Genomic DNA, 25,968 nt, shown 5'->3' on the forward strand with positions numbered 1-25,968 from the left:
TTACCTGGGGGAAAACTGGAAGCTGGGCGCTACACTTCCAAAGGGATGTTGTCCCGGTACCAACAGTAACCACCGTATGAGCCCAGTGCAGAGTGGCGGCGATTAGCTAGCCGCTCAGAAACACACACAGGGACTCACATGCACTAAAATGCACGCATGGCTGGATTGTCTGACACAACAAAGAACAGAGAAGCTGAGATGTAACACACACACATGAAGCGTGACTTCATTCTCAGCTCAGGAAGCCACTACTCCACTACACTCCTATCTCCTATCCTCCACTACACTCCTATCTCCTCCACTACACTCCTATCTCCTATCCTCCACTACACTCCTATCTCCAAAATTGCTATTTTTTGGGAATTAGAAAAAAATGCTGTGTTTTTAAAAGGATCCAATGGAGATAGGAGATTTAGTCACAAGCTTTTTTAAATACATTTCATTGGTTGAGAAATAGTAAAACCCACAGATAGACTTGGAGAACCAACAGAATTAATTTATGAAAAAAAGAGATGTTTGCGCCCAACAATGACGATATCTTTATACAGCAAATAGTTGTTTGCTTCTGTGGAAATGCTGAGTGTCCCATGTTGTTACTTTTATATCCAAGAATTAAAAATAAAGCAGAGAGCACTGTCTGAAAAGGTGTTGCTACTACTAAACTACTGTGTTAACTTTTTTTTAAAAGATAAAGAAAAAGTAAACCCGCTGAACAACACTTTGGTTTTGAAAATGAGAACTTGAGGCTTTTTTTTTTTTTTAGTTTTTTTGCTGCATCACGTCACAAATTTATTCAGGTCAAGTCAAAAATACATTTTTATAGATATTTTCTATCTGTCTGCTACATGAAGTAAACACAATCATTGGGATGAATTATTTACATTAATCACAGGGTCATACGCTGAGTAAGACGATAAAAGGACCCAAACAATGTCACTTTGTGTGCGGAAAGAGCGAGGGAAGGCGAGGTGTACTTGGTGGTCAACACACAGCATCCGTAACAAAAAGACCGGTGCTTAAAGCCAACAATCATGATGTCAAGGCAAAGACGAGCCTCACAAATAAAAATCTGCTGGAAACCAACACACACTAGACAGTAGCATACAGTATTCTGGTGGAAATGAAACAACACATTCTGAGAGTTAAAAAATACATTGAAACCTTACTGTGTCTCAGCCAGATGGATGTCTTACAAATTGGATAAGTTTGTGAAGCGACTTAACAATATTTTAACATTGGTCCAAGACAATTGTAATGTTTAACAAAATTGTTGGTGGTTAATTATCTTGTGATATTGATTGATCAATTGAGGTATTCATGTCATCAGGTCCAGTGAAAGGGCAAATGAGGCAAAGATGTAATATATTATTGTAAGGACATTATGTCATTACAACCATTGACAGAAGTGTAGTCTCTCCTGTCAGACTCAGGCAAAAGTTAATGTGGCTAGGGCACAGTATATTCTTTAGTCTTTTAGTCTTTAGTCTTTACTTTTTGTAATGGCCTCACTGTTGTCTAATTAGATAGAAAGTTGAGACAGAAAAGACCAAATTTATGCCATATTTGTGAAAAAAAGATCTTTTGTCCATATTAACATCCTGTCATAAATCATTTAATTATGTTCCAGAAATGTCAAAAACCCAGACAATGACGAGAAGGTAAAATACTGCATGCTGAAAACGAGCAGTTACTGCTCCAAGTGTGGTAGAGCAAATTCTTATCTACAGTGATGGCCAGACATACATGACTGGATGGTATGTGGGTGTCCTCACGAGTATTTCTTTCAGTGTGCCTGCAGATGTCCTCACTGCGTCCTCAGATCACTGTGGCAGGGCTTTCAAGATGGCATTCACCTCCTCTGCTACTGCTGTCAACGCAAACTCAAACTGGTCCTGGTCAGGAGGAGAGGTGGGGAGAAAAAACAGTGAGATGGGAACATAAGAGTGAAAGGTTTGACGGGGTTGGTTACAGGTAGGAGGGAGACAGTTGGATTATGATGTACGTCATTAAAAGTGCTCCATCAGTGCTTTACCTTGATCCCTGACTCCTTGAAATTGACGTTTAAGTGGGTGTGGGAACACTTAAAAACAAACACACACACACACACAATTGATGGTACCTTGGTGCGGACCAAGCCAGGCCTCTGGTCTCTGATGTGCTCCAGTGCGGCTGCGATGTCGATCTCCTTCACTCCTGACAGCAACAACAGGAACAGTGAAAGCGTCACGACTACAGTTTTTGAGGTATATTCACACTGCTTTTGTGCCATGAAACACAAGACTCCTCTGTCTAAATCCACTCAACCGATAAAACAGTAAGTAGGGAAAAAAGGATTACAAATGTATCCTGACAACTGAGAAAACAATTATTATGCTAGCCTGCTGATTTTAGGTTGAAACACTGAAATAAACCTTCAATGTGAAGATTTTAGATTTGGTTATACATGTTGAAATTTAGTTGTAAAACTTTATGAAATAACTGTCATGACTGATTGTGATTTTGTCCTTATCTCAGAGTGGAATAACACTTCAAATAAGCAGAGGTATTTAACTACATTGAGACTATAGCTCCCTCTGCTGTCCATGATAGGTAATGTATCAGTGAGCTCCCCTGAGCAAATGTTGACATAATTCCACCCTCACCCCAAAACAGTGATCTTGTTGACCATCTAAAAATGTTTAGGCACTAATTTAAACCCTGTCTGTGTGTGTGTGTGTGTGTGTGTGTGTGTGTGTGTGTGTGTGTGTTAGTGACTCACCCTTGGCCATGCGGTTCAGCACCATGTCAATGAGGATGTAAGTGCCAGTCCTGCCAGTGCCATCACTGTAGGAGTGCAACAGAGAATCAATGCACATGGAATTTTTCAAAGTTTTTCACCTCAATCTCCTTTCCAAAGACATATTATTCATAATAATTATAGGGCATGATTCAAATTCTGCTGTTCCACAATAATCTGACACACTTTGGATTATTTAAATTTCTTTTTACCCGCAGTGAACGATGATTGGGCAGGAACGACCTCTGTAGCATTTATTCACCTTCCTGAAAAGCAGAAACAAGGGACAGCAGAGAAGGAAAGGAGAACAAGGAACAGAAAAAAAGGCTTTATTATAAATGATTTATTAGAAACATTGTCATTGCAGGTAACCTTGGTCACATATTATAATTACTCAATGTCAGTAATCAAGACATTAATAAATGCATAAAACACATATTAATGTCCCTTTTGCAGCTTCAGGTACTTGGAGGTTGTGAGTCAATTAAAGGCAATGAGAGGAAAGCAGAGCAAGTAGGAGGAATAAGGGATAAAATGATAAACGACAGACAAAACAGCAAGATCAGGAATGAGGTAATGGATGTCTGGACAGGAAAAAATGGAAACTGCATGAGGAGTTGGAGGACAGCGGGATGGTAAAACAGGAAAGAATAGGTGGAGAGGAAGCCACAGATTCACTGTCCCTCTTGCAGTAGCCAGTCACACCTGCCAATGCTCATTTTTGTGACTATGCAACTGGAGCCAGAGTACTAGCTGCAAACCACAAAAATGACACTGGGAGATGTTCAAATACAAACCCATCAACCTGCACACTGGGAGAGAGGGAGAGAGAGACAGAGCTAGGATGACGGTATGAAATGTAGAACACACTGTGCAGAATGACGGTGAAGACTGGAAAAAGAGAAAAAAGATGGATGTGATGAAGGCGAGCAGGAGGATTCAGGCCCGTTGGTGTGTCAGGGTACCAGTGAGTCATTGCAACATTACACACACGCCATCTGTTTGCTTCATTTTGGGCTTACTTAGTGAGAATGACTAAATCTTTGTGGCACCTGTAATAACCAAGGGAACGTGGGGATAGCGTGTGTAACTGTGTAGTTTTTTACCTGCGGAAGTCGAGCAGCGGTCGTGTGGAGGTGGGGATGCCGTCAGCCGGCCAGCTCAGCAGGTGAAACTGCGTCAAGGTTCTGGTCTCCTGCGTCTGCACATTTTTCAGGTAGAAGCTGCGCACCAGGAAGTCCTTACACCAGATGTGCTCTGACACCAGGTTCACCTGATGAACACAAAGAGATAGAAAGGGAACGAAATAAAGGGGGGAGGGGCAGAAAAACGACATGGACAAGAGGGTAAAAAAAAAAGGTGAGCATTTCAACTTGCAAGGTCGTTCGGTTCCTTCGTCAGGCAAACATCCATGTGAAAATAAAGCCAGCTGTGTATTGTCAGGACTCAATACAATGAGAAGATCACATGATACAAAATACCTGATTGACTGACAGGATTCCAAAATGATTTACTATGCACATATAAAGCACAACTAAAGGGGATTCTAGCATATACAGGCCATACATGATACTATTTTCTTTTCTGAAACCTAATTTTAAGGTCATATACCATTAAAGAGGAGGGAATTGAAATTTTTGTTTGCTGTTTTTATAGAGAGGATTTTATGTCATATGAAATGGATATGTCAAAGTATTTGTTTAATCTACAAATTTTGACTCAAAGATGGAGTACAAGAGTTTTTCATCGAAATGAACAAATAAATGAATATGTTTTGTTGTTAACTTTACCATGCAAATGTTTTTTTCTATTAACCAGCTTCCATTCAAAGGGGCAGAAAGACGACAGAGCTTAATTTATTTATTTTACATTAGATAAAATGTTTTGTCTGTTTCTGTTTGGAACTGCGCTTCATTTTGTTTTCTCAAAGCTTCATCTGCATGTGTGTGATTCCAGTGTTTTCTTTCGATAGTAAGCATGTTAACAGGAAGGGAGGGGAGTGATCATAGCAACAGTAGCTAGGAGTAGGGCGGAAAACCCTGCGAAAGATCAAAAAACAAAAGTGTCTGGAGTGGAACTCCAGATAAAAAAGAAACTTGGCGTTCAGAGGAAGGATTAAAGTCAAGCCATACATTATAGTCACCAATTGATGGTATTTGTGTAATTACTGTTACTGCCAGAAAAATTCTGCACTCAAGCTTTAAATATCTTTTTAATATCTTTTCTTCTTTAATACATGACCCTGCCCTTTCACAAGAAGCAAATCATAAAAAGACGCTTTGCTAAATGTGAAATGAAAGGTTGTGAGTTACGATAGGAAATTAACCTCATAAATGTGGTAGAGCGATGAGCCCTCATCAGGCCAGTATCGCTCGCACTGTTTCTCTCCGTCCTCCACCAGAGCTGTCATCATCACTATCACCGTGCAGCCGTTCTCCCACACCATCTGTGGAATGTAGAGAACATGCACGCACATAGATGTACACACACACACACACACACACACACACACACACACACACACACACACACACATCTGAGTTCCACATTAAAACATATCTGTAAGTCACAAGGCAGATTTCCTGCAGATAAGCTGAATGGTCCTACAGCCGACATGTTTCAATTTGTCCAAAACAGTAATTAAAGCGAGAACACAGGGAGAAGATGGCACTGACCTGCCAGAAATCAGCAACAGTGTGAGCCAGTGGTCCCTGTGTGGCAATATAAGATGGCTGGCGAGGGTCGTGATCGAACTGGGTTAAAAGGGAGAAAAAAGAGAGCGAGAGAAACTTTATTATTATTGAAATGTTTGAACCCTGAACCAATTTGTGCAATTTCTTTCAAAAACGTGAAAAAAGGCAATGGGCAACTTGGGATGAGAAATGCCAAAAAATGCAAGCGTAACTAACTGGTAACTAAAGCACCAATTATCAATATCACCACACAGTGGAAATGTTTTTAAAAGCTTGAAGAATTCTTACAATTACGCTGGCATTGACGTAGTCCTGTTTATTGGGGTTTACTTCAGTCTTCAGCTTCACCCGAGAGTGATCATCTGTAAGAGAAAACCCGGTGTCCAGAATGAGTCACTGAATGTATGAGTAAGCAGGTTGATCTATGATTGATGTATTCACGATACCACCACAGAGAAACACAGCGACACATTGATGAACTAACAGGGGAGGGATTCAGCGTGTCTGTTTTTGTCCATGTTGCTTGGGAGTTGAGCCACAGCCACTGAACTGGGTTCAGCCTGGTAGGAGCACAAAGCCTCCCACTCCCTCTGAAGGCGATCTTTATTACGCAGGTGATCCTCCATATACGCCTGATGAGAGATGACAAACAAATTGTAAGTGTAGGAGGTAAATATCTAAGAAACAAGGATGCTTTTTTAACAGCAGGCGCCTCATTCGCTACACCAGGAAGCACTTTTTCTCTCCACTGTGATATTAACTCACCAGTATCATGTGACCAGTAGAGATGTCCATGTTAGACTGGGCTGGCTCTTCGCTCCAGGATGGGGTGGAGCTGTGGGTGGAGGACGGGCTGTGCTGGGGACCGTCGCTGAACTGGGAAGAAACGCTGCTGACGCGGGACGTGTCTGTACCCCTTCGACCGCCAGCACCTGTGCCAATGGCGGAACCCGCCATGCCGGTGCTCACCCCACCCACACAGTCCTGACGGCATAGGGAGGATTTGGATGCCATGTGCTGCCGACACAGCTCCTAAGTGGAAAGTAAAGAGAGGGAGCGATAGTTAGGAAAAAAAATGTAATCAATTGTTGACAGGGCTGCAAATAGTAATAGTAGTAATATTTAATAACTGAAGTATCAGTTACTGTAAGGTTTTGTGTTGAATTAAACTGTTTAGTGTTGATAACTCTGATTAAAACATTAATCATGTTGCAGTATTACTTTAGGCATGTTATGCTTGCTGCATGTCATTAACATTCTAGGCATAACATGCATAACCTGTACTCATTCATCTGCCTGATCTAAGAGACGTTTCTCCGTCCTAGCTTTTATGCTCTAAATAATCCTTTTCTTTTAAAACATACCCTTGCACCCCTATCGATAAACTTAAGCACCCCTTCATCGCCACCACTAATCAGATTCCAAAGATACTTAAAATATTTTACAATCTTGTTTTTTTTTTTTCAAACAATAAAAGTGTCAGGTTAGAGTAAGTTTGGATATATACACTACTTATGGCAAACATGAGAGCTTTAGCCATTATTACCTGTAGTTAACTATTTGAACTGTAAATTCATTATTTTTTGCATTTTTTAAAACCATTTACTTCACTTCTAGATAATTTTTACAGGATCGTTTCCCTCTTGCTAACTACTTTTCAGGCACTCTCAGTTGCAACACACTGTGTTCAGGTCACAGCTGACTCAATATGTGTATTTATTTATTCTTTATTACGTCTGCAAAGCAGGTTAAGTTTTCAATTTGGTTTGCTTGTTTGTCAAAAGGATTACAGAAAAAAACAGAAGGCTGATTTCTATGAAACTTCATGAAAAGGTGTAGCAGGGGCAAAAGAGGAACCCACTACATTTTGGAGTTGATCTGAATCACGGGACAGATACACAAATTATTTATCACATTTTTTAACATTGCAAGATTGGAGAGGGCGTTCAGTCTTGGTGGAGGTCTGTGCTTTTTTTGTCCTTTTAGTTTTGTTATCATATTGTTTTTTAAATTTCTTTCAAATTAGTTGAGCTACACCATAATATTTCCATGTACCCCTTGGTAACTGCACCAATAAAACTACCCCGAGTTGGGAATAACTGGATTATACCATCAAGACACTGACACCAAGGTAAAAATAAAGAAACAAAACCTCTGGAAAAAATAGCCTTTTCTCAGTCCTGAGTCTCTTAATGCTGCCTTACCTGGTAGTCAAAGTGTGTCTCTGCTCCTCCCTCTGGCCCCAGTCCAAGCTTGCCATTGGCCACTTGCTGAGCGTAGTGCCTGAGACAAGCTACAGCCATGGCCAATACCAGCACGCCTCCTACGACTGCCATGGAAACAAGGGTGATGACTGTGCCACTGGAGCCCTGGGAAACCCTGGATACCTGAGGGAGACCCCGTGCATCTGTCCTCTGGGATAAACACATCAGAAAGAGCAGAAAGTAAGATAGGAAGGAACACAAAGAAAACAATATTATCTCACCAAAGGGCTACCTCACTGTGTTGACATGCACATCTTGCCCTAGGAGAGTACTATCCGAGCTAAGCTACTCCGGGGAATCTACCCTCACCGCTGAAATTCAAAGGTCACTCAATTCAATTTAACAACATGTTTGTTTCTGTGTAATTGTACATGACAGGTGAGAGGCTGATGGTGAGTTTTAAAAACAGAGGTCTCAGAAGTCGAGGTACTGTGAACCAGGAGTCCACTAACATGACAGCAGAGGCTCCTCTGGGATCAGTGAACCATGATAAAATACAAGTCACACATCCATGCTTTATGCTCTAGATTGCCACAGTGTGTCATTCCACCTCCTTTTCATCTGATAAAACAGTTCTCACTATGCTGCCAAGAACCATATACAGCAGAAGAAAATTTAAAGTTGTAATGCTTTTTTCCACAGGAACACACTGCCCCTGAATCACCACACTCAATGTCACTCAAAAAAAAATGCATAAAAAGTTAAATAAACTGACTAACTGACCAAAAAAAATTATTCATTTCCTTATCTAGAGCTGTAAGTAAACAGATGACCTGAACACAAAGAATGTGAAGAATCGTGTAAAACCTAAACCATCTATAGCATCAACAGCTTTTAAATAGTTTGTTAAAAGCAAAATAAATTGTCCCGTGCTTTATCATCAATTTGGAAAAAAATCTTTCAGCTTTACTAGCACATGTTTAAAAACATTTTGTACCTTGAAGGTCTAGTGTGTAGGATTTAGTGGCATCTAGTGGTGAGATTGCAGAACTGAAACTTCTCCAGTGTGCAAAGTGTTTAGCAGAACTATGTCCCTATCTGAAACCATCCGATTTCTCTGTTCGGGCCACTTTATGGGAGAGGACCCGCCCAATTTTCATGTGAGCAAACAGCCACTGCCATGTGATGCCCTGTGGCCATTTTCCCATTGACTGAAATGAAATCAGTGGATACATTCTTTTGAATGTCAGAACACCAAAAAATGACTCATTTCAGTATCAGGATTTGATCTATTTGGCCTTCAAACATTTGGAAAGTCTAGAGGAGCTGCGCAAATTAACAATTTTATCCCAATTTAAGTTAGCGGGGGGCTAAAATGAAAGCATCCTGCTTGACCTGATGAAGTCTCTAGTGCACCTGCTCTATGAACCACATGATGCTTATCACGCTGGTAATTTTACATGCAGCAGTTGAACTTTTTTGGCTTAATGCACAACTGAGCAACTTTCACTGGAATGAACGGCCAGCTTCAACTGCTGTATCTGGTTTTCTTTATACACCCATGAAGTGGAGCTGCTCTGTATGTAAATATAAACAGCTCATTCTAAGGTAATGAAAACAATTATTATTTTCACATGATTATAAACAAATAAAAGCATTGGTACTACTATATACTATTTCTGCTATCATAGATGCCTCTAAATCCTACAAACTAGAAATTTCAGTTAATATAAGAACAGAGTTTATTGGAAAGATAATGACATTTCTGAATGAATTAACCAAAACTTACACACGTGTTCCAGTTATGTATTAACTGCAGCACTGAGTTCAGTTAGAGTGTGTGTGTGTGTGTGTTTTATCCTTATATTCAGTCATTATGGGCATTTTGCTATCAGTCCACTATAGACAAAGTGTGAGATGCAGGCGACGATTCAGAGACCTAAAATCAGCGCTGTTTGTGTGAACAGCGGATAATGAGGTTAATGACACCTGTGACTGTTGCCATAGCACCTGGGATCTGGGAGCCACAGTAGTGGATGGGGGGTTGGGGAGATAAAGCACCATGGCAACAAGTGAAATGATGGTTGTAATGAGGTGTTGACTCACTGATTTGCTGTGGCCACTTGCCCTCCAGGTGGCCCACACTCACAGGGGTTTACGCGTAGAGACAAACACCCACACACTCAATGTTATTACAGCACAGCAAGTGTAGTGCTGGACGGAAAATGAGCTTTTTAACTGAGATGGATGTGCTGCCTTTGTCTGTGCTGCATCACAGAACAGTATGCTGCTTGTGCTCATAAAGTAATTATTCTTACAAGCTGGGCTCATTTTCATCACTGACACATTCTGTTGATGGTATTTGATGATGGAGCCAGCCAGTGTAGATGTTTGTATAACCTCCAATTCAGAATTGGATGTGAAATGTCCACATCTTTACCACAGTAGGGTTAGTATGTGTGAAAGTCTACTGACAGTAATAAGAATCGAGTTAATCAAAATATTTCCACTGAGCAATACCAAGTACACACTCTAAATCAGCAAACACACCATATCTGAACCAGTCCTTAATCCTGTGCCGTGTGTTGGGTTATTTGTAGTCTTCCTCAACACTAACACACCCGACCATTTCACAAGCGACCATTTTATAGTGCTGTACCAGCAATATGACCCGATGCAAATCACTTAAAGGGAAAGTTCACACCAAAATCAAAAATACGTATTTTTCCTCTGACCTGTAGTGCTATTTATCAATAGAGATTGTTTTGGTGTGAGCTGCCGAGTGTTAAAGTTATTGATCTGTTGAGATGCAAGAGTGTAGGAACTATTTTCCTTCTGCAAGCTGGATTATTACACAGGAGGAACTGTGTTCCTACTATATATTTTAACCAGTAGTTCGATACTTCCAGCTCCACTGAGCTAGCTCATATCACAACTCAGCCTTGGAGGACGCCATTAATATTTACATCTCTCGTCCATGAGTAGATTAGGGGTGGGGGAAAGAAAATCATTACAGCATAGTATTGTTTTTTTGGATGGCAATATTATATCAATGCACGGATGCTCGATGCGAAGTATCAATTTTGTAAAATATCAATTATTCATAAAGCAAATACAAATTCAAATTTTGGTAGCCTACTAAGATAATAAATCAATAGCTTTTTCAGTCCACTAGATGCATTTTGCCGAAATAAAAAGGATTAAATGAGATGAACAGATTGATCATACTAGATAAAACAGAAAGTTTATCTTTGGGACATAATTTGCAGTTGAAAAACGTAATAAGTCACATTAAATTGCAAAATATTTTACTGCAATACTCATCAGTATATCAGAAAATGTTTAAAACTGCAATAGCATTGTATTGTGACTTAAGTATCATGATAATATCGTATCGTAGGTCGTAGGTAGTAAGCAGGTGCATGTCAGTAAAACATAAAAAGAGATATCTACCTCAAACTGCTGACAACAAGGTTTGTAGTTGATCTTGAGTAACCAGGTTATGATTTCTGGAAAGAGATGTAGCTGTTGAGTTTTTCAAATGTATTTTTTGATACTATAAGCCTAATGCCATCTAGTTTCATTATACTGAAGAGAAGGCAGTCATCTCTATGGCTGATATTTCCAACACTCTGCATCTCACACAAAACAATCTAGACTGATAAAAAGCAATACAGGTAAGAGGAGAAAAGGTGTATTCTTAACTTTGGGGGGGGGGGGACTGTCCCTTTAGCATGCTTGTGTCAATATATAGAATCAAGGCACACTAACAACAAAAGACAGCCACAATAAAGTAAGGAAGATCCAGACCAAAAATACAGTAACAAGCTGGGGGTCTGTCAGTAGTCTAATTTGACACCAGCAAGTCTGATAATCTGTCGAGACACGGTCCATGAATGAATACATGGGAAATGGAGAGGAATACAGGGGAGTGATTATATCTTTGTTGCCTTGACAACTGCTTCATATGTCACTGATAGGAGGGAGTTACAAAGGAAATTTTCCTCAGAGGCTAAGTGAGTTGGTGTGTATCAGTTACCTCTCCCACACCAGTCTGCACAATCTTCAGGCCTGTCTCAGACTCCAGGAAGTTTTTCTCAGATACTGTCGGGGCGGAAAAAAAACATTTTATTATTGATGTGAGAAAAATGCAAGTTGTGAGAGCGACAGCACCATGCACCCACAAACTTTTCACTTCATGCTTGTGTGTATGTGTGGGCAGATAGGTGTCTGTGTTTCTTTGTGTGCTTTTGAGGCTCACCAGCTTTAGCAGCCACCTCTGCAGCCGTCATGTTGTGTTCATTCTGGCGGATACGGAATGTCAGCGCAGGGCCCACCACACTGGCAATGCAAAACCACAGCAACATACATGTGGATGCTTCGAAACTGTGATATATATTCTCATTGTTTAGAGTAAAATAATAACATTTACCACTCTCTCACAAACTGATGTTGTTACCTGATGTTGATGAAGCTGCTGGTTGTCAGATGAATCTTGTCAGCCAGTAGCTCCAACAGCTTCACTCCATCATACAAACTCAGAGGACTGCAAATGAAAAACACCAATATCTTTGAAAACATGTTTAATAAATGTCCTATTTGCTGCTCTTTAGTGGCAGTTAATGTTGTGATAGTGCTTTCAGCTATCACTTAACTGAGCCTTTCATGGTACTGATTATTGGCTCCACAGGAAAAGACGTGCTTCATCTTTTAACTGTTTATTTGCAATAAACAGATGAGCTGAAATTTTGATTGAGTGCTGACCTCTGGTTGGTGACAATGTACCCATACTCCTCCTTCGCTCCTGTGCCCTCAACCAGTGGCGGTCCCGTCTCCTTCAAGCCTTGTCCAGCTGCAGCAGGAGCTGCCTGCGGAGGCTGGGAGGCAGAAGGGGGGGCGCTGTTGGCTGGAGGTGTAGCTTGGGCTGAGGCAGACGAGGGGGCAGCAGGGACGTCAGGGGGACCGGGAACAGGGGCAGGCTTCTCTGGTTTGTGGGACACACTGTCTGTTTTTAATAGCTGCGTCTAAAGGGGAGTGACAGAACACCTGTCAGTGATTAAGGTCTGTGATTGCTTCTTGTGAACACTGCTGACAATAGAAGCTGACATACCTCCTTGAGGGTGATGAGGTCTTTTGCAATTGGATCTGTGTTGAGAGAGACAAGCTGATGTTTTTAAACAATTACTACAATAAAACTGAATGCGAAATCTGCATAATTTGTTTTCCCTGTTTACTCAAGGGTCAGCTATCAAATGTTTTGGGATATTTATAAGGTTTTATTCCAAATTTAGATCTCCACCATCTTAAAATAACAACACTTGCTTGACTGGCACATGATGGTTAAAAGAATGAAATCATAAAGGAATAATAGTCATTTCCAAAGGTAGCATGCTGGGGTGGGCCACATCATAGTGTTCACAATTATACCACTATAATTTAAAATGTGATGAGAAAAATTAATATTGCAATAATATCCCAAATTGTTGACATAATGACATCATACCGTTGCGCAGGGCAACAACAACCATGTCTGAAAGTGAATTGCCACCAGCTCCACATTGATGCAAAGTTCAGAGCAACTTCTGTCATGTAGAATCAGTGGCGTCTTTAGGCCTGGGTGTCCTAAATATTTTATGAACAGCCCCAGATTTTTCAGTGTCTTTAAAGACTTATCGCTCAGAATAAACTCTGTCAGCAGTTGAGTGACACATGCTCTATACATACTATTTATAGATTCAAGGGTACTCTTTCTGTATTTGGTAACTATTTAGATGTGTAATTTGTGGTTGATTTTATCCCCTTTGTACCGTTTATACGGAACCTGAATCTAATTCCGAGTTACAGTTACTGTTATAAAATAAAGAACTGAGAGATAACTTTTATTTGGTAATTAGTGAATATTTGAAGTGACTTTGTTATATTTATGCTGACATGTCAACTTACTTTGCTGCAATTGTATGTTTTTGATATGAGTGTCATCAATCAATTTTTCATTGTTTTGTCATATCATCAAGAATATTGTTATCGCAATAATACGCTGAAAGATCATGATATTATTTTAGGGCTATATTGCCCACCCCTATTAGCAGACTGCAGATTTTTTACCTCAAACCCTCCGTATATACAGATATAGATGTTAAAACTCAATATAGTAGCTTCGTAATCCTAAATTTATGTATAGGACTCTATTTAGTTGTCTATCTGAAATGAGCGACAGCTTACCTGTTTTGTCTTGGGGCTGCATCAGCTGCAGAATGAGGGCTAGCTTATAGAGTTGCTCTTGACTGAGCTCTCTGGGGTCAACTCCATACCTCTGCAAGACTCCTGACATCCTCTGCAGCAGGCCATCTAACACAGGACAGCAACGTTAGCACTCTCTTTGCAATGCCCAACTTAGAAATGATGGATGTTCTATATGTGCACACTGTGTAAGCATAGCCATATCTTAAATCTGTAGAAGCATTTATTTTAACTTGTTGCAAAGAAATTGTGTAATACATCAATACAAATTTGTTTTCCTCACCGTTGTTTCCAGACAGAGTGCTGATGTCCTGAACAACTTTTTTATTCTGTGGCGATTGTTGTCTGCCAGCAGTGCCAAGTCTCTCCTCTAGCGTGTAGTCTTCCACATAGTCCACTGGTATCTCCAGCTCCAGGTCCTCATAATAAGGCAGACCTGCTCATAGCATTATCAGTTTTAATGGTTAAGATTATTGTTTAGTTATTATTCATTTATTAGTTTTGACAAAAAATTTGTGTCATGTTTCTATTTTTCCTGAGCAGCTTTTATCCTCTGTTTTATTTTGGGAAAACAGAAAGTCCTGTTTACCTGCAGGAGCCATTGACGCAGCTCCTCTGTGGCGATAAGAGGGTTGTGCAGATGCAAGGTACAGAGACAAGGCTTCCTGTAGCAGCTGCCTGTCACGCTCTCGCTCTCTCTGATTGGCTTGGGACCTTGAGGAGGGGCGGGCATAACCACCTCCTGCACCAATGAGTGATCTCTCTACTTCATCTTGATATCTATGCTGAAATTAGGAGACACATTACACTGATTTAGTACTGTGTACATGCATGGGTGATATCTGCAATTTTTTTCACATTCTTCATATTTATCTGTGTCTTCTCTTCTTTGATAATACAATAATAATCTTTTAACACAGAAACCTGATATATATACCACTATTATAATGTTCTAGGGTGATTTACAATGTGTTAAATTCTAGATTGTGATGCCGTTCTATAAAATTGACACACAAAAAAAATGTGTGTGAGTTTGTGTGTGTGTGTGTGTGTGTGTGTGTGTGTGTGTATGTGTACCTGGTGGTATGTGTATGGATCCATGGAGGCTGTCTGCATGCGTAGCGGGGACTGAGGAGGCTCCAAAATCATGTAGTCCACATAGTTGCCACCAGGAGGTGCGGACCCCGACTTAGAGCTGTGGTGGTGGGGGATGTTCTGTTTGGACCTGGCAACGCAGAGAGACACAAAGAGAGGATATGGATGGATATGCAGGAGTTGAAAGGAGGGAAGGATAAAGGACCAGGTCCAGAGGGAAATAAACGGTGAATCAGTGTGAAATGAATGGATGGCTCTGACTCCGTCCTTTGACTCATGTGTTTTGTGTGAGTGGTGCATTCCTCATTGGATATCACTGTAACTGTAGCGTACTTACGGAGACGAATGAGAAGAGGAGGAAGAGTTTGGCTTAGAAGGTTGAGTGGTGTGAGGAACTCTCTTCAGCTCCTTTGATAAAATGTATTGGGTGATGTCATCTTGCCAGGAAAGACCTGCATACACACACACACACCCACACCCACACACACACACACACACACACACACAGTAATTAAAGAAGCTGCGGGTGCAAGACTGAGGTGTGTGTGGAGAGACACATTCTCTGAAATCAATACTGTTTCTTATAGGAGTTGTGTTAAAGTGCTTGTACAGTTAATGGATTTTAGTGGTGGTGTTTAGTGGTCTTAAGTGGCAGCATGCTTACACGCTAAACTAAGATTCATTGTAAACATCAGCCTGTTAGCAGGGTAACATTAGCATTTAGCTCACAGCACATTGACTAAGCAGGCTGTAATCTCACAGAGCTGCTGGTATGGCTGTAGAGTATTACTCTTATTTTGTATTGACTGTCTTTAAATAAGACCAATAGTAGACTGAAATTTAAATTCTAGGCACATTAAAGCACGAAAGCTGCAAGGATGACTTTTTTTGTCTGGTCTAACCCAGAAGTTTGCGTTGCCCTAGTTCCCTCAACAAAACTCAATGCTACTTTTCCATTGGATTTTGGGTTATTCCAGAAAATGAGATCTTTGGCAAAGAAAAATGTATGATACTTACACATTATGTTCAACAAGATAATCTTCACAAATGAACACCACTTATAGAATTTTTGAAGTGTAAATGCAATCAACCAAAAAAAAAGCAAACATACTACAAGACATTATTATCACTGACAGTCTCCGTTGTCTCATTTAGCCACTTTTTAGCAACCACCTTTTAAGACATAAAAGCTTCAAAATTAACAAGTGGGGGATTTATTGACCGCTTTTATGTCATAAAACAAAACATGAAAGTCTTTTAAACTTGTGTTAACCACAGACCTTATTTCAGGCATCTAAGCAAAAACTACTGATTTTAAGACGAGGGAACCCGAAAGTGCAATGTTAATTAATTGCCAGGTTTTTTGAGTAATTCCTGCACCACACTATGATGCAGATGGAATGGACTTGTAATTCACAAAAAAACCTGTTAAAACTGATTAATAAAGGAGATACACACAACCACACACAACTATATTAACATTTGACTTCCTTCACAGAGCAATGAGGTATTTACTCTGACAGTTTTAGCTTCATCAAGGAATGCTGCTGACTCTTTCCATGTATCACCTCACCTTGTAGCATGAGCTGTTTGAGGACTTCCTGCATCCTCTTCAGAACGGGAACGGACACCTGGTACTGGACCAGGTCCTGCTTAGAGCTACGGCACTGACCAAACAGCCCATCTGGAATGAACACACACACACACGCACGTTCACACACACACACACACACACACACACACACACACACACACACACACACACACACACTTAACTCTTGCCAGTATAGTTTAGATTTCAAAACAGTTAGTTCCGGGTCACTACAATAGAGCTGAGCCATTGCTATGTCATAAATAACACCTGTCTTTTCATACTAATTCCAAATTCCTGTTGTAAAATAAGGCCCAGAGAAAATACAGTCTCTTAGAACAAATTAACCAAACATCAACTATTTTTCATTTTCTCTGATTTTCAGTGAAACTGCCCTTGAGGTACAATACAGAACTTTGCAATAACATCAGTAATTCTTCTGGTAGCCCACACCATACAAGCCCACAGCAGTGAGTCATAGTTTTAAAGTGCAGCCCACACACTTACAGCGCTTGTCACTACTTTTGACAGTGTCAGTGTTTGCTTTAGAAATTTCCTTTGAAATAGTTGCTAACCTGCAGGCAGCCTCATGGCAACAGAGGTAATGATAGCATTGATTCAGCATTGTTTTCTAAGAACTGTTCTCATTGCAAGATCACAAAATAATACATTTTTTGAACTTCAGTACATAAAAAAGTACCGATTCTGAACATTATGTCAGTTGTAGACCACACAATTTTCTGCATTCGATCTTAAACCTGGAACACGTTGATTGGGTACATGATTTAGATGGTTCATCACTTCTCAATGATAAATGAATGACTTAAATAACTACTTTGGAAATTAAAGCCAGAATGAAAAGTGGCAGCAGCCACGGGATCAAGTGGTTCATACTAGAAAACTTTTGACCAACACAGTGTTCTGCTTCTGCATCAAATACAAAAGATTCAAGTGGAAAGAACCAGAAAGAACTTTGTACATTTCAAAGTGGTTAAACAAGTGAATTATACTGCAAAATCTTATATTTCTTACTTTATGAAGAGCGTTTATTATTGATATCACATCAGCAAAAACTGTCTTTCACCTCAAATCTCAGCGACTGAAAATGAGTTTGTTTCTGAAGAAAAAGATAGCTTTGCGATGTGATGGGAATAATGACAAGGCAGAGCAGACTATGTATTATCTGGTGCACTGATGAGTCACCACAGTCTTTCACCACACCGGCTAAATCTCACACATCACGACCTGTCACAGTGAAACGATGAATTGTTCCACACAACACTGCTACTTGATGTACTCAACAGTACTTTATCTCTGTTTTGCAGAGAGTGGGTACACAATCAGGTAAATGTTTTAGCCTTGTGTTGGTGTTATGGTTTAACCAAGCTGATCCTCAGTCTGAAAAGACACACAGAATACTGATTACAGATACAAACCTGTGCATCTTTTCCCCACTGTTTTACTATCTATCTGAGTCAGTTAAAACCCAAAATCAAATTACAAACAGTTGATGCTGATGATGTGGGGATATTGTATCCTGGCGATGGATTGCGCTGTTAGGGTGGGGATACAGTAGCTCGTTGTATTCCTGGTGGTGAACTGACTGATGACAGAGAGGAGAGGAACATGAGGAGGAGGAAATGGAAGATGAATGGGGAGAAGACAGCAAACTGCATGGATTGATTGGATTGGGACTATTCCTAGAGCTTGGGTTATTTCTGCAGATACCACTTTTGTGCAGGGAGAATACCATAGTTTTCAGTTTTTGACATCTGTTATATGTGAAAGAAAAAGCAATATATTATTGTCAAATTAATTATGATGACAAGCATTGGTAGGTCTAAACGTAGGTGAAGGTTCAGCCCTCGGTGAAAAAGGGTAAGTAATCACAATAAAGTCATAGGGACATAAATAAGTGGTATACCAGATGGTTTCTTGATTATTTTTTTATTCATTTCAGCTCTTATTGATTTCAATTGACAGCTAAACAACACCATCCATCTGACGTTCTCACAGACTTGCCCACTCACTTATGTGGAGCACCACACACATGTGCTGCTGCTGTATGGCCAATTATGTCATTCCCACCAATCCTTCTGTAGTGGGCAGCCAAGATACAGGCTACATATCAACCTCATATCCTCCAAATCAGGACCTCAAGGAGCAGCTGGCTGACAAGGTGCTACACCTGTGCACAAAAGGTATAGATAATTTGGATGAGATGCTTCACTTAAAGGGATACTATCATAAAAATGTGGGTATTTGTGTAAATGAACTGTGGTAAACTTCCTTTAATCTAACCAGCACCAAGATCTCACTGCTCATCTGTCAACTCCTTCTCTTTGCATGGCTTTAAGTCTGTTGCTACAGATTATACTCCATTTATATTATACTCGAATTTTCGAATGTCCGCCACCACAGACACAAAGAGTAAAAAAACAGATTGAGACAGAAGCCCCCCCTCTCAAACTCTGATGAAACGGTAAAACTCATCAGTGCTAAATAAATTTAAACCAATATTCTGTTACTATATTGTCTTTTTCTCCCCTAATATGTCTTCATAAACATATTTTAGTGCACCGTTTGGCTATAATATGAGAATTTGTGAGCAGGAAGTGGCAGCCATATTGTTTCCATTGTTGTGAAAAACAGTAGCTGAAAATACTGAGATCAAACTAAGCAAATATTAACCAAGACTCTGTTACTGCTTTGCCTGGTTCTCGCCTCAAATGTTTTCAGAAACATACTTTATCTTACTGTTTTACTGTGATCTGAGATAGTCTGTAACAAGCAGGTCACCATAGTGTTTCTTGTGTCAAAACAAATAAGCTGCATTACATCACCCACCAGCAGGATTGTTTATTGGTCCAGTGCGGCGCAGTGCATTCTTTTTTCTAGCTCTTGAGCAAAAGCAGATGCCGCAACCCTTTTTCTGTTTTCTCTGGTCATATAGCACCAATTTAAAATAGCTTTTGCCTACTGCAGACAGCCTAGCTCTTTCCAGCAGTGAAACAGACCTTTAATTAAGACCCAAAAGACTATTAATGTTCTCAACTGATTGAACTGTTGCTCCGAGTTGTTTCATGCACTCAAACGCATCTTCAATCTCTTTATCTAAACTCAACACGGTTACTGCTTATTATGTATGTGGGGCACCTGTGTGTATCCATGGAGACTGCTGGTGCTTGCAGTGTGTGTGGACTTTAATAGTTTACAAGCTAGAAAAAAGCTACAAAATTCGGTCAATTAGTGTTTGTTGGTGTCTAACAAACACATGAATTTACATCTTATTTGGCATTGAAGGCACTATAATTACCTGTTGTACTTTGACCTAGTATCCCCCAAGTATGCACCTCAAGGGGCAGATAACTGACATGGTCATGGTGCTACACATGTGCAAACAGAACTCAGGTGAAAATGTATGACCTTGTTCTGTCTGAAACAGGCCTTGCACTCTAACAGACTATAAAAGCTGACAGGGGGGATGCCTGCAACAACATAAAAACGTGACCTTGGCCCAGGTTTAATTAAATTATAACCCAAGATGGCAAAAACAAACAGCTCCACCTGTGACTGGGGTGGAACAGCTCCATGCCAAACATTGCACGCTCCACTGCCTCTACCAAATGTATTAAAACTGTGGGCAGTCTCAACCCGAAATTTTTCTATCTGCCTGTCCCAGATACAGATAAACAACTGCTAAAAGCAAAACATGCTGTGCATTACATACAGCACACCAATACACACAGAACATAATCCATCTTCCATTTGATGAGAAAGTATCATTTGAGATTTTTCACAGAGGCTTTTTTTAAAAAAAAAAAAAAAAATCTCTCCTAATTTCTTGCAAAATTCCTTCCAATGTTTTTTTTTCAAAGAAATCAAACCAATTTACTCAGGTATAAAAGGGTTAAAGACAGCTTACAGCAATGCACTCATTGTGTAATACTATTTGGTTAAAAGGGACTATAATGAGCACAGACAGACATTAATTATTTGGACGTGATACTGTTGCTTCAGTTAATTAAGACCCAAAAGAGCCTGAATGTTTTCTATTGATTGTGCTGTTGCTCCTCGTTGTCTCAAGCAGTCAAACACATCTTCGACCTCTTTTAAACTCAACACTAGCTGCTTATTCTTTATGTGGGAGACCTTTGTGTGTCTATGGAGACTGCTGGTGGGTATTCTCTCTGTGGACTTTAATATTTTCCTCCCACAAGCTAAAAAATGAGGTCAATCAGTGTTTGCTGGTGTCCAAGAAAAACACAGATTGTTTACAGCTTATTTTGCACTGTTTTCTCTTGAAGAGACACAGAGACAGAGAGACAGACAGAAAGACAGAGGGCTCATTTCAGCCAATCAGACCAGTAACCTTTGACTAGCTGTTATTTTTCTTTCCTCAGACCCACAGATGTGCATAAACACAGTGTCTGTGTCTGCTTCAGAACAGTACGCTGATCCATTTTGTATTCCGTCCAAAGGTTGTTCATGTGCGTAAGTGCAATTTCCACAGAGAAGTGCGTAAGTGTGCGTCAGTGACTCATCGCTGCATTAGCACAACAACTGTGGGGGTGTCGACCTCACAGTGATGTCAGTGTTGCCATGGAGACAGAGGAGCGGGGGAGGGGCTTAGATAAAAGTGAGGGAAAGGGAGAGGGGCAGGTGACGGTGAGAGACAGACCTTCACTATAATACATCCACGAGACAGACACATGGGGCTGACAGAGGAAAAATCCTTGACTCGTGTTTGTATCTTTTCACACACAGTCTTTGTGTTGACGTCCTTACGTGTGTGTCTGTGTGTGTTTGTGTCCGCTGCAGGGTATATCTTTTAATATACTGTAGAAGTACATAAAGTATTGAGAGTGGACTGTCTTACAAGTTTAATGTTTAAGTTCAAGAGACATAGTTTTTGATTGTGAATGATGTGTGTGTACAGTGTGTGTGTGCAGTGTGTGCAGTGTGTGTGTGTGTGTGTGTGTGTGTGTGTGTGTGTGTGTGTGTATGTTGTACTCACCATCTAAGCAGAACTGATCCCTTGTGCACAGTTTCCTCTCAAACAGGCAGCCTGAGGTAGAAAGACAAAGAGGGGGCTAACAGGTACTCAGAGTAAAAATCTTTCACAGCAATTTCCATGACAACAACAGCTTTAACTCACATTTAGAGGGTTGAAATGAGAACACAACAACGTGAGCTTAGCCCTGGCTCACTCATTACAATCAGCTTCAAATGTACTGCACAATGGTTACTAAAATACATGTACTGTCTACCGGTGTCAAAGCCAACCTACGCTGCACTTAATGTTTGTAAGACTTTTATATAATTGCACAAGCACATTTTAAAAGCTGCCTCAGCTCGAGTGGTGTCGTCATTAAACCTGCAACTTCTGAAAACCTTGAAATGCAAAATGTTATGTTATGTTATGTTTTTTTCTCATTGAAATGTGTTACTGGTGGAAAAGGCCATCAATATTTCTACAAACATCTTTGATAAACATGTCTGAAGATAAAATGCTGACTATGAAGATATACTGTTATACTGACAGTATCTGTGGGTGACAATGTTATTATGACTTGTAATCTAGTTTGTACAGGTACAGGTGGTATCACCAGTATTTTTGGTAATTCCTTTGCATTTTGTTTTTAGCTGTTTCACTATTTCCTATTTTGGGGTGGTGAGTAAGACCTTGGAGGGCAGTGTGGGAAGGAGCAGGTGGCTGACAATAGATAAGAGCATAACAGAGCAGAATATTCACGGCTTATGCTCACACGTCACAGCTCACTTTTTGCCCCCAATTAGGATCACTTTTGGTGTCTGTTTGCATGTATGAGACACAAATAGGTGGATGTGAAGAAATGACAGATAAATGCAAATTATTATCCAAAATTAAATGCAAAATATGGCAGGTGAGCAGCTGTTTGGCAAAATGGATTGATCAGTGGATTGAATGTTTACCTGAATGCAAACATGGATTGAAAAGACTAAAAAATATTTTCTCTACCATTAACTAATATGACGCAAAACCTAACATCAGTCTCAGTGACTCATCTCTACTTTCTTTGAAGAGAAAAACACACTCTGCACACACACAGTGCAAATGTGTATCTTGTTTTTCAATTCCTTCTCACCCCTTTTACTTAAAAGCCTCGGGCTATATGTTAATGGATAATATGGGCAAATTATTGGTTTTCATATCATTTAAAATTATTTTGAGCATCTTACACACAAATATGATGACAAAAACAACATCAGAGTTTCTAGTTGTTGTTTTGCAGAACAGCATGCCCATTCTCCCGGAGACCTGCTTCTATAAATTACGGCAGGTTAAGCGAACCTTTATGTGAAATAATGAGGTATCTGAGAAATTGTAGCACACAGGGGCTTGCAGATGGACTGACACATCACTGCAATGTTGACAAGACATAAATGCCAGTCTTAGTCATAAAACAATGATGACTGGTTGTCCAGAAAAGGACATCTGGTAGTGTTGAGCCAACAAGGAACATAGAGCTAAAACAAATGACAAAAATATGTCGACTTTTTGTCCATTTGTGGATCTTGTTTTAATGTCTGATCCACTCTGGTTTGATAAATAAATGCAACATTGATAAAGAAGTAAACATTACAAGCATTGATAAAGAAGTAAACGTTACAGGCATTCTCTCGAAGGCCAACAGTCAGGCTGGCAGTAGTAGCAACAATAAGTTATTTTTGTTAGAACAATTATATTCATTTAAAATGAAAAAATGTGCACTCTAAGCAACAAAGGGAACAAAGGTTCCAAAGAATCTCACAAGTCTGGTGAGCAATATGAGGACAAACCTGACATATAAGACAGTATTTGTCATAGCAACAGGACATCTGTCCCAAGGGAAACAGCCGGTTGCAGAGACCTCATTCCTGACACAAAACCATACAATGAGTGTTAGGACGGACAGTTGGACATAAGGATGGATGGCTAATCAAATGAGCAGATGGATGGATGCATGCGTGAAAGAAGAGAGGTGGAAGCAAGGAGGCGTTAATGGATGAATGGACAAAGGGAAGCAAAAGTCGTTTCTCTCCATGGTGCTGAAATCTGAGGCACTTGCAGAATGGCTTCTTATTGAGCTGTCCATTTGTTCACTTTTAAGTGTTTTTTTTTGTTAATAATATTGTAGGTTCTCATAGGTTTTCTATGATGTTGGATTTTAAATGTTTTCTCTATGAGGTAGGCATTTTTTTAAAATGGAAAATATGTAAAAATCTTAATTCTTTTTTTAATAGACGTTTTTTTTTTTTTTTTGTTTTATAAATGTCATAGAACCCTGCAGCCAATGTAAAATGATTTATTTATAAGATGTATAATGCATTACATTTGAGTGATTGCACTTGCATGACAAAACTGAAATATATCTCACATTATTCAAGTGATGTCATGTTTACTACAGCTGCAATGATTCGCAGATGTATCAACAAGTTGTCAGCTATTAAATTAATTGCCAACTAATTCAGCTGCTTGTATTAATTTTTTTAACTAAAAAAAAAAAGTCAAAATTCTCTGATGCCAGCTTCCCAAATGTGGATGTTTTCTGTTTTTTGTTTACTGCTCCATGATGGTAAACTGAATATCTGAATATGTTGGCTCTGAGAAAAACTGATTGACATTTTTCACTATTTCCTGATATTTTATAGAGTATACAACTAATTGATTAATCTATAAAATAATCAACAGGTTTATTGAAGATGAAAATAAAAATAGTCAGCCCTTGAATATACAGCACAGGGGGGGAGGGGAGTGATGGGGTGGTAAACCCTTCTGTGAAAACAGTCTTTTTGTCTAAGACAACCTGAGGGTGAGAATAACATTTAACCTTTCTCAATCTCACTCTGAATTACTCATTGAATTCACTCCATACTTCACAAATCTTCACCTGCACGTGTCAGACAGATTGTGTTTTTTTGGGAGGAAAAATAATTTAAAAATGTAAAATTTAAAATGTAAAATTTGTATTTTTACCCCATGTAAAAATACACAGGGGGTGTAACAGTTCACTTGTTGCATCATTGTGTTACTTCCAAATTATGCCAGTTCAATACATCAATCTACACAAAAAAAAATAATGATATCAGAATTTGCAACTGTCAATATGTATTAGTTAAGCCGAAACTAGCACTGCTGCCATCTTCAATAATATAGTCAGTAATACAGCTGTGACTGCTGCTCTCACTGCCCTCTCTACTGCTGAGAGGGGAATGTGAGGTTGACACTGAGGCATCAGTAAACACATTTTCAAAATAAAGGAAAAAGTGTCATTTATCTTGTTTTCTGTCTTTCTTTTTGAATTCAATACAGAATATATGCAGCTTACAGCATATCTGATTAAAAGCAGTCTTTTTTGTTTACTGGAATCTGTCCTCATCCTACTGTATCATACAAATTTTACTGGCACATAACTTTTTGTCTCTTAATTTATTTTTTGAACATATTCCTGCTATTTCTATTTTTTGAACTGTGTAATGGACACTCTTGGCATTATTCATTTATCCTCAACAACTGGATTTGGCAGGTCTCCTATTCTCTTTTCAATAGAAAAAGACTGCAAATGATAAGGCAATGCCAATAAGCATCAGCAGTGTTGTTGACAGGACATGGATCATAATTCAAAATGACCCAAGGCTCTACAAGAAAAAGCAATCAAACACCCATTAGACTCCCTGTCACTCTTTGCATCCACCATCTCCTTCACCTCACTATAATCTCATTATCAGCCTCTATGTTTCCCCACATAGACCATATGGCAAATCAACATAAGTACACATATCCCTATATTTAGTCTCTGTTGGAACATCACAGGATAGTGACAGCGATGCCACAGGGGATAAAGTATGGGATGAGATCACTGTAAAGTCATTAGCTACTTAGCCTCACCATGTACCAGTGGGAACATTACAGGAATATGACCGTGATTTTCTGATAAAGACCGTGTCATCATCATCATCATCATCATCTTACCGTATTTATCTGAGATCCCTGGATGGCACAGCACGGTCAAAAGGAGCAGAGCTCGCCATGGCTTAAGGTGTTGCATGATCCTCCTCTGAAGCCTCCCAACAGCGGAGGAGATGCAGACAGAAAGATGCGGAGTTCCGATTTGCTCTGGTCCCTCTTTTAAATTCCCATCATTTTCAAACGAGACGCAGCCAGCGTCGACAGCTCACATTGCACCCAAAGAGCCCATGTGACGGAAAAATATAAATGAATGGCTGAAAAAACTAATTCCTCACAGTGAAAAGGCGGGGCGTGAGGATGGGGAGGAGGATGTGAGAACACGTAACGTGCTGTAGGCCTATGTATCGACTCAGGCTGCACGACGACTGCGGAAATAA

At 39.8% G+C, this 25,968-nt stretch overlaps 1 protein-coding gene across 1 annotated transcript; it reads right to left on the reverse strand.

Moving 5' to 3' along the window:
* Nucleotides 1-751: 751 nt before the first annotated feature.
* Nucleotides 752-25,968, reverse strand: ptprna (protein tyrosine phosphatase receptor type Na). The gene is made up of 24 exons (XM_042495120.1): nucleotides 25,595-25,968; nucleotides 21,617-21,667; nucleotides 16,582-16,692; nucleotides 15,346-15,460; nucleotides 14,991-15,138; nucleotides 14,503-14,698; nucleotides 14,197-14,349; nucleotides 13,896-14,021; nucleotides 12,784-12,818; nucleotides 12,438-12,697; nucleotides 12,133-12,219; nucleotides 11,935-12,014; nucleotides 11,713-11,777; nucleotides 7,674-7,883; nucleotides 6,235-6,501; nucleotides 5,954-6,101; nucleotides 5,758-5,831; nucleotides 5,452-5,529; nucleotides 5,103-5,222; nucleotides 3,883-4,049; nucleotides 2,989-3,042; nucleotides 2,759-2,823; nucleotides 2,120-2,193; nucleotides 752-1,892 (listed from the first exon to the last, which is right to left on the reverse strand). Exons 1-24 carry the CDS (start codon nucleotides 25,668-25,670, stop codon nucleotides 1,821-1,823), a joined length of 2,832 nt encoding a protein of 943 aa, XP_042351054.1. The 5' UTR covers nucleotides 25,671-25,968; the 3' UTR covers nucleotides 752-1,820.

The sequence above is a fragment of the Plectropomus leopardus genome, chromosome 10 (assembly GCF_008729295.1).
Source record: "Plectropomus leopardus isolate mb chromosome 10, YSFRI_Pleo_2.0, whole genome shotgun sequence".
Lineage (NCBI taxonomy): Eukaryota > Metazoa > Chordata > Actinopteri > Perciformes > Serranidae > Plectropomus > Plectropomus leopardus.

Coding starts and splice junctions, on each gene's coding strand:
- ptprna (XM_042495120.1), bottom strand. CDS start 25,670: ATGCAACACCTTAAGCCATGGCGAGCTCTGCTCCTTTTGACCGTGCTG. Junction 14,699..14,990: donor ATCCATACACATACCACCAG/GTACACATACAC, acceptor TCCTAATTTCAG/CATAGATATCAAGATGAAGT. Junction 12,819..13,895: donor GCAGCCCCAAGACAAAACAG/GTAAGCTGTCGC, acceptor CTCTCAACACAG/ATCCAATTGCAAAAGACCTC.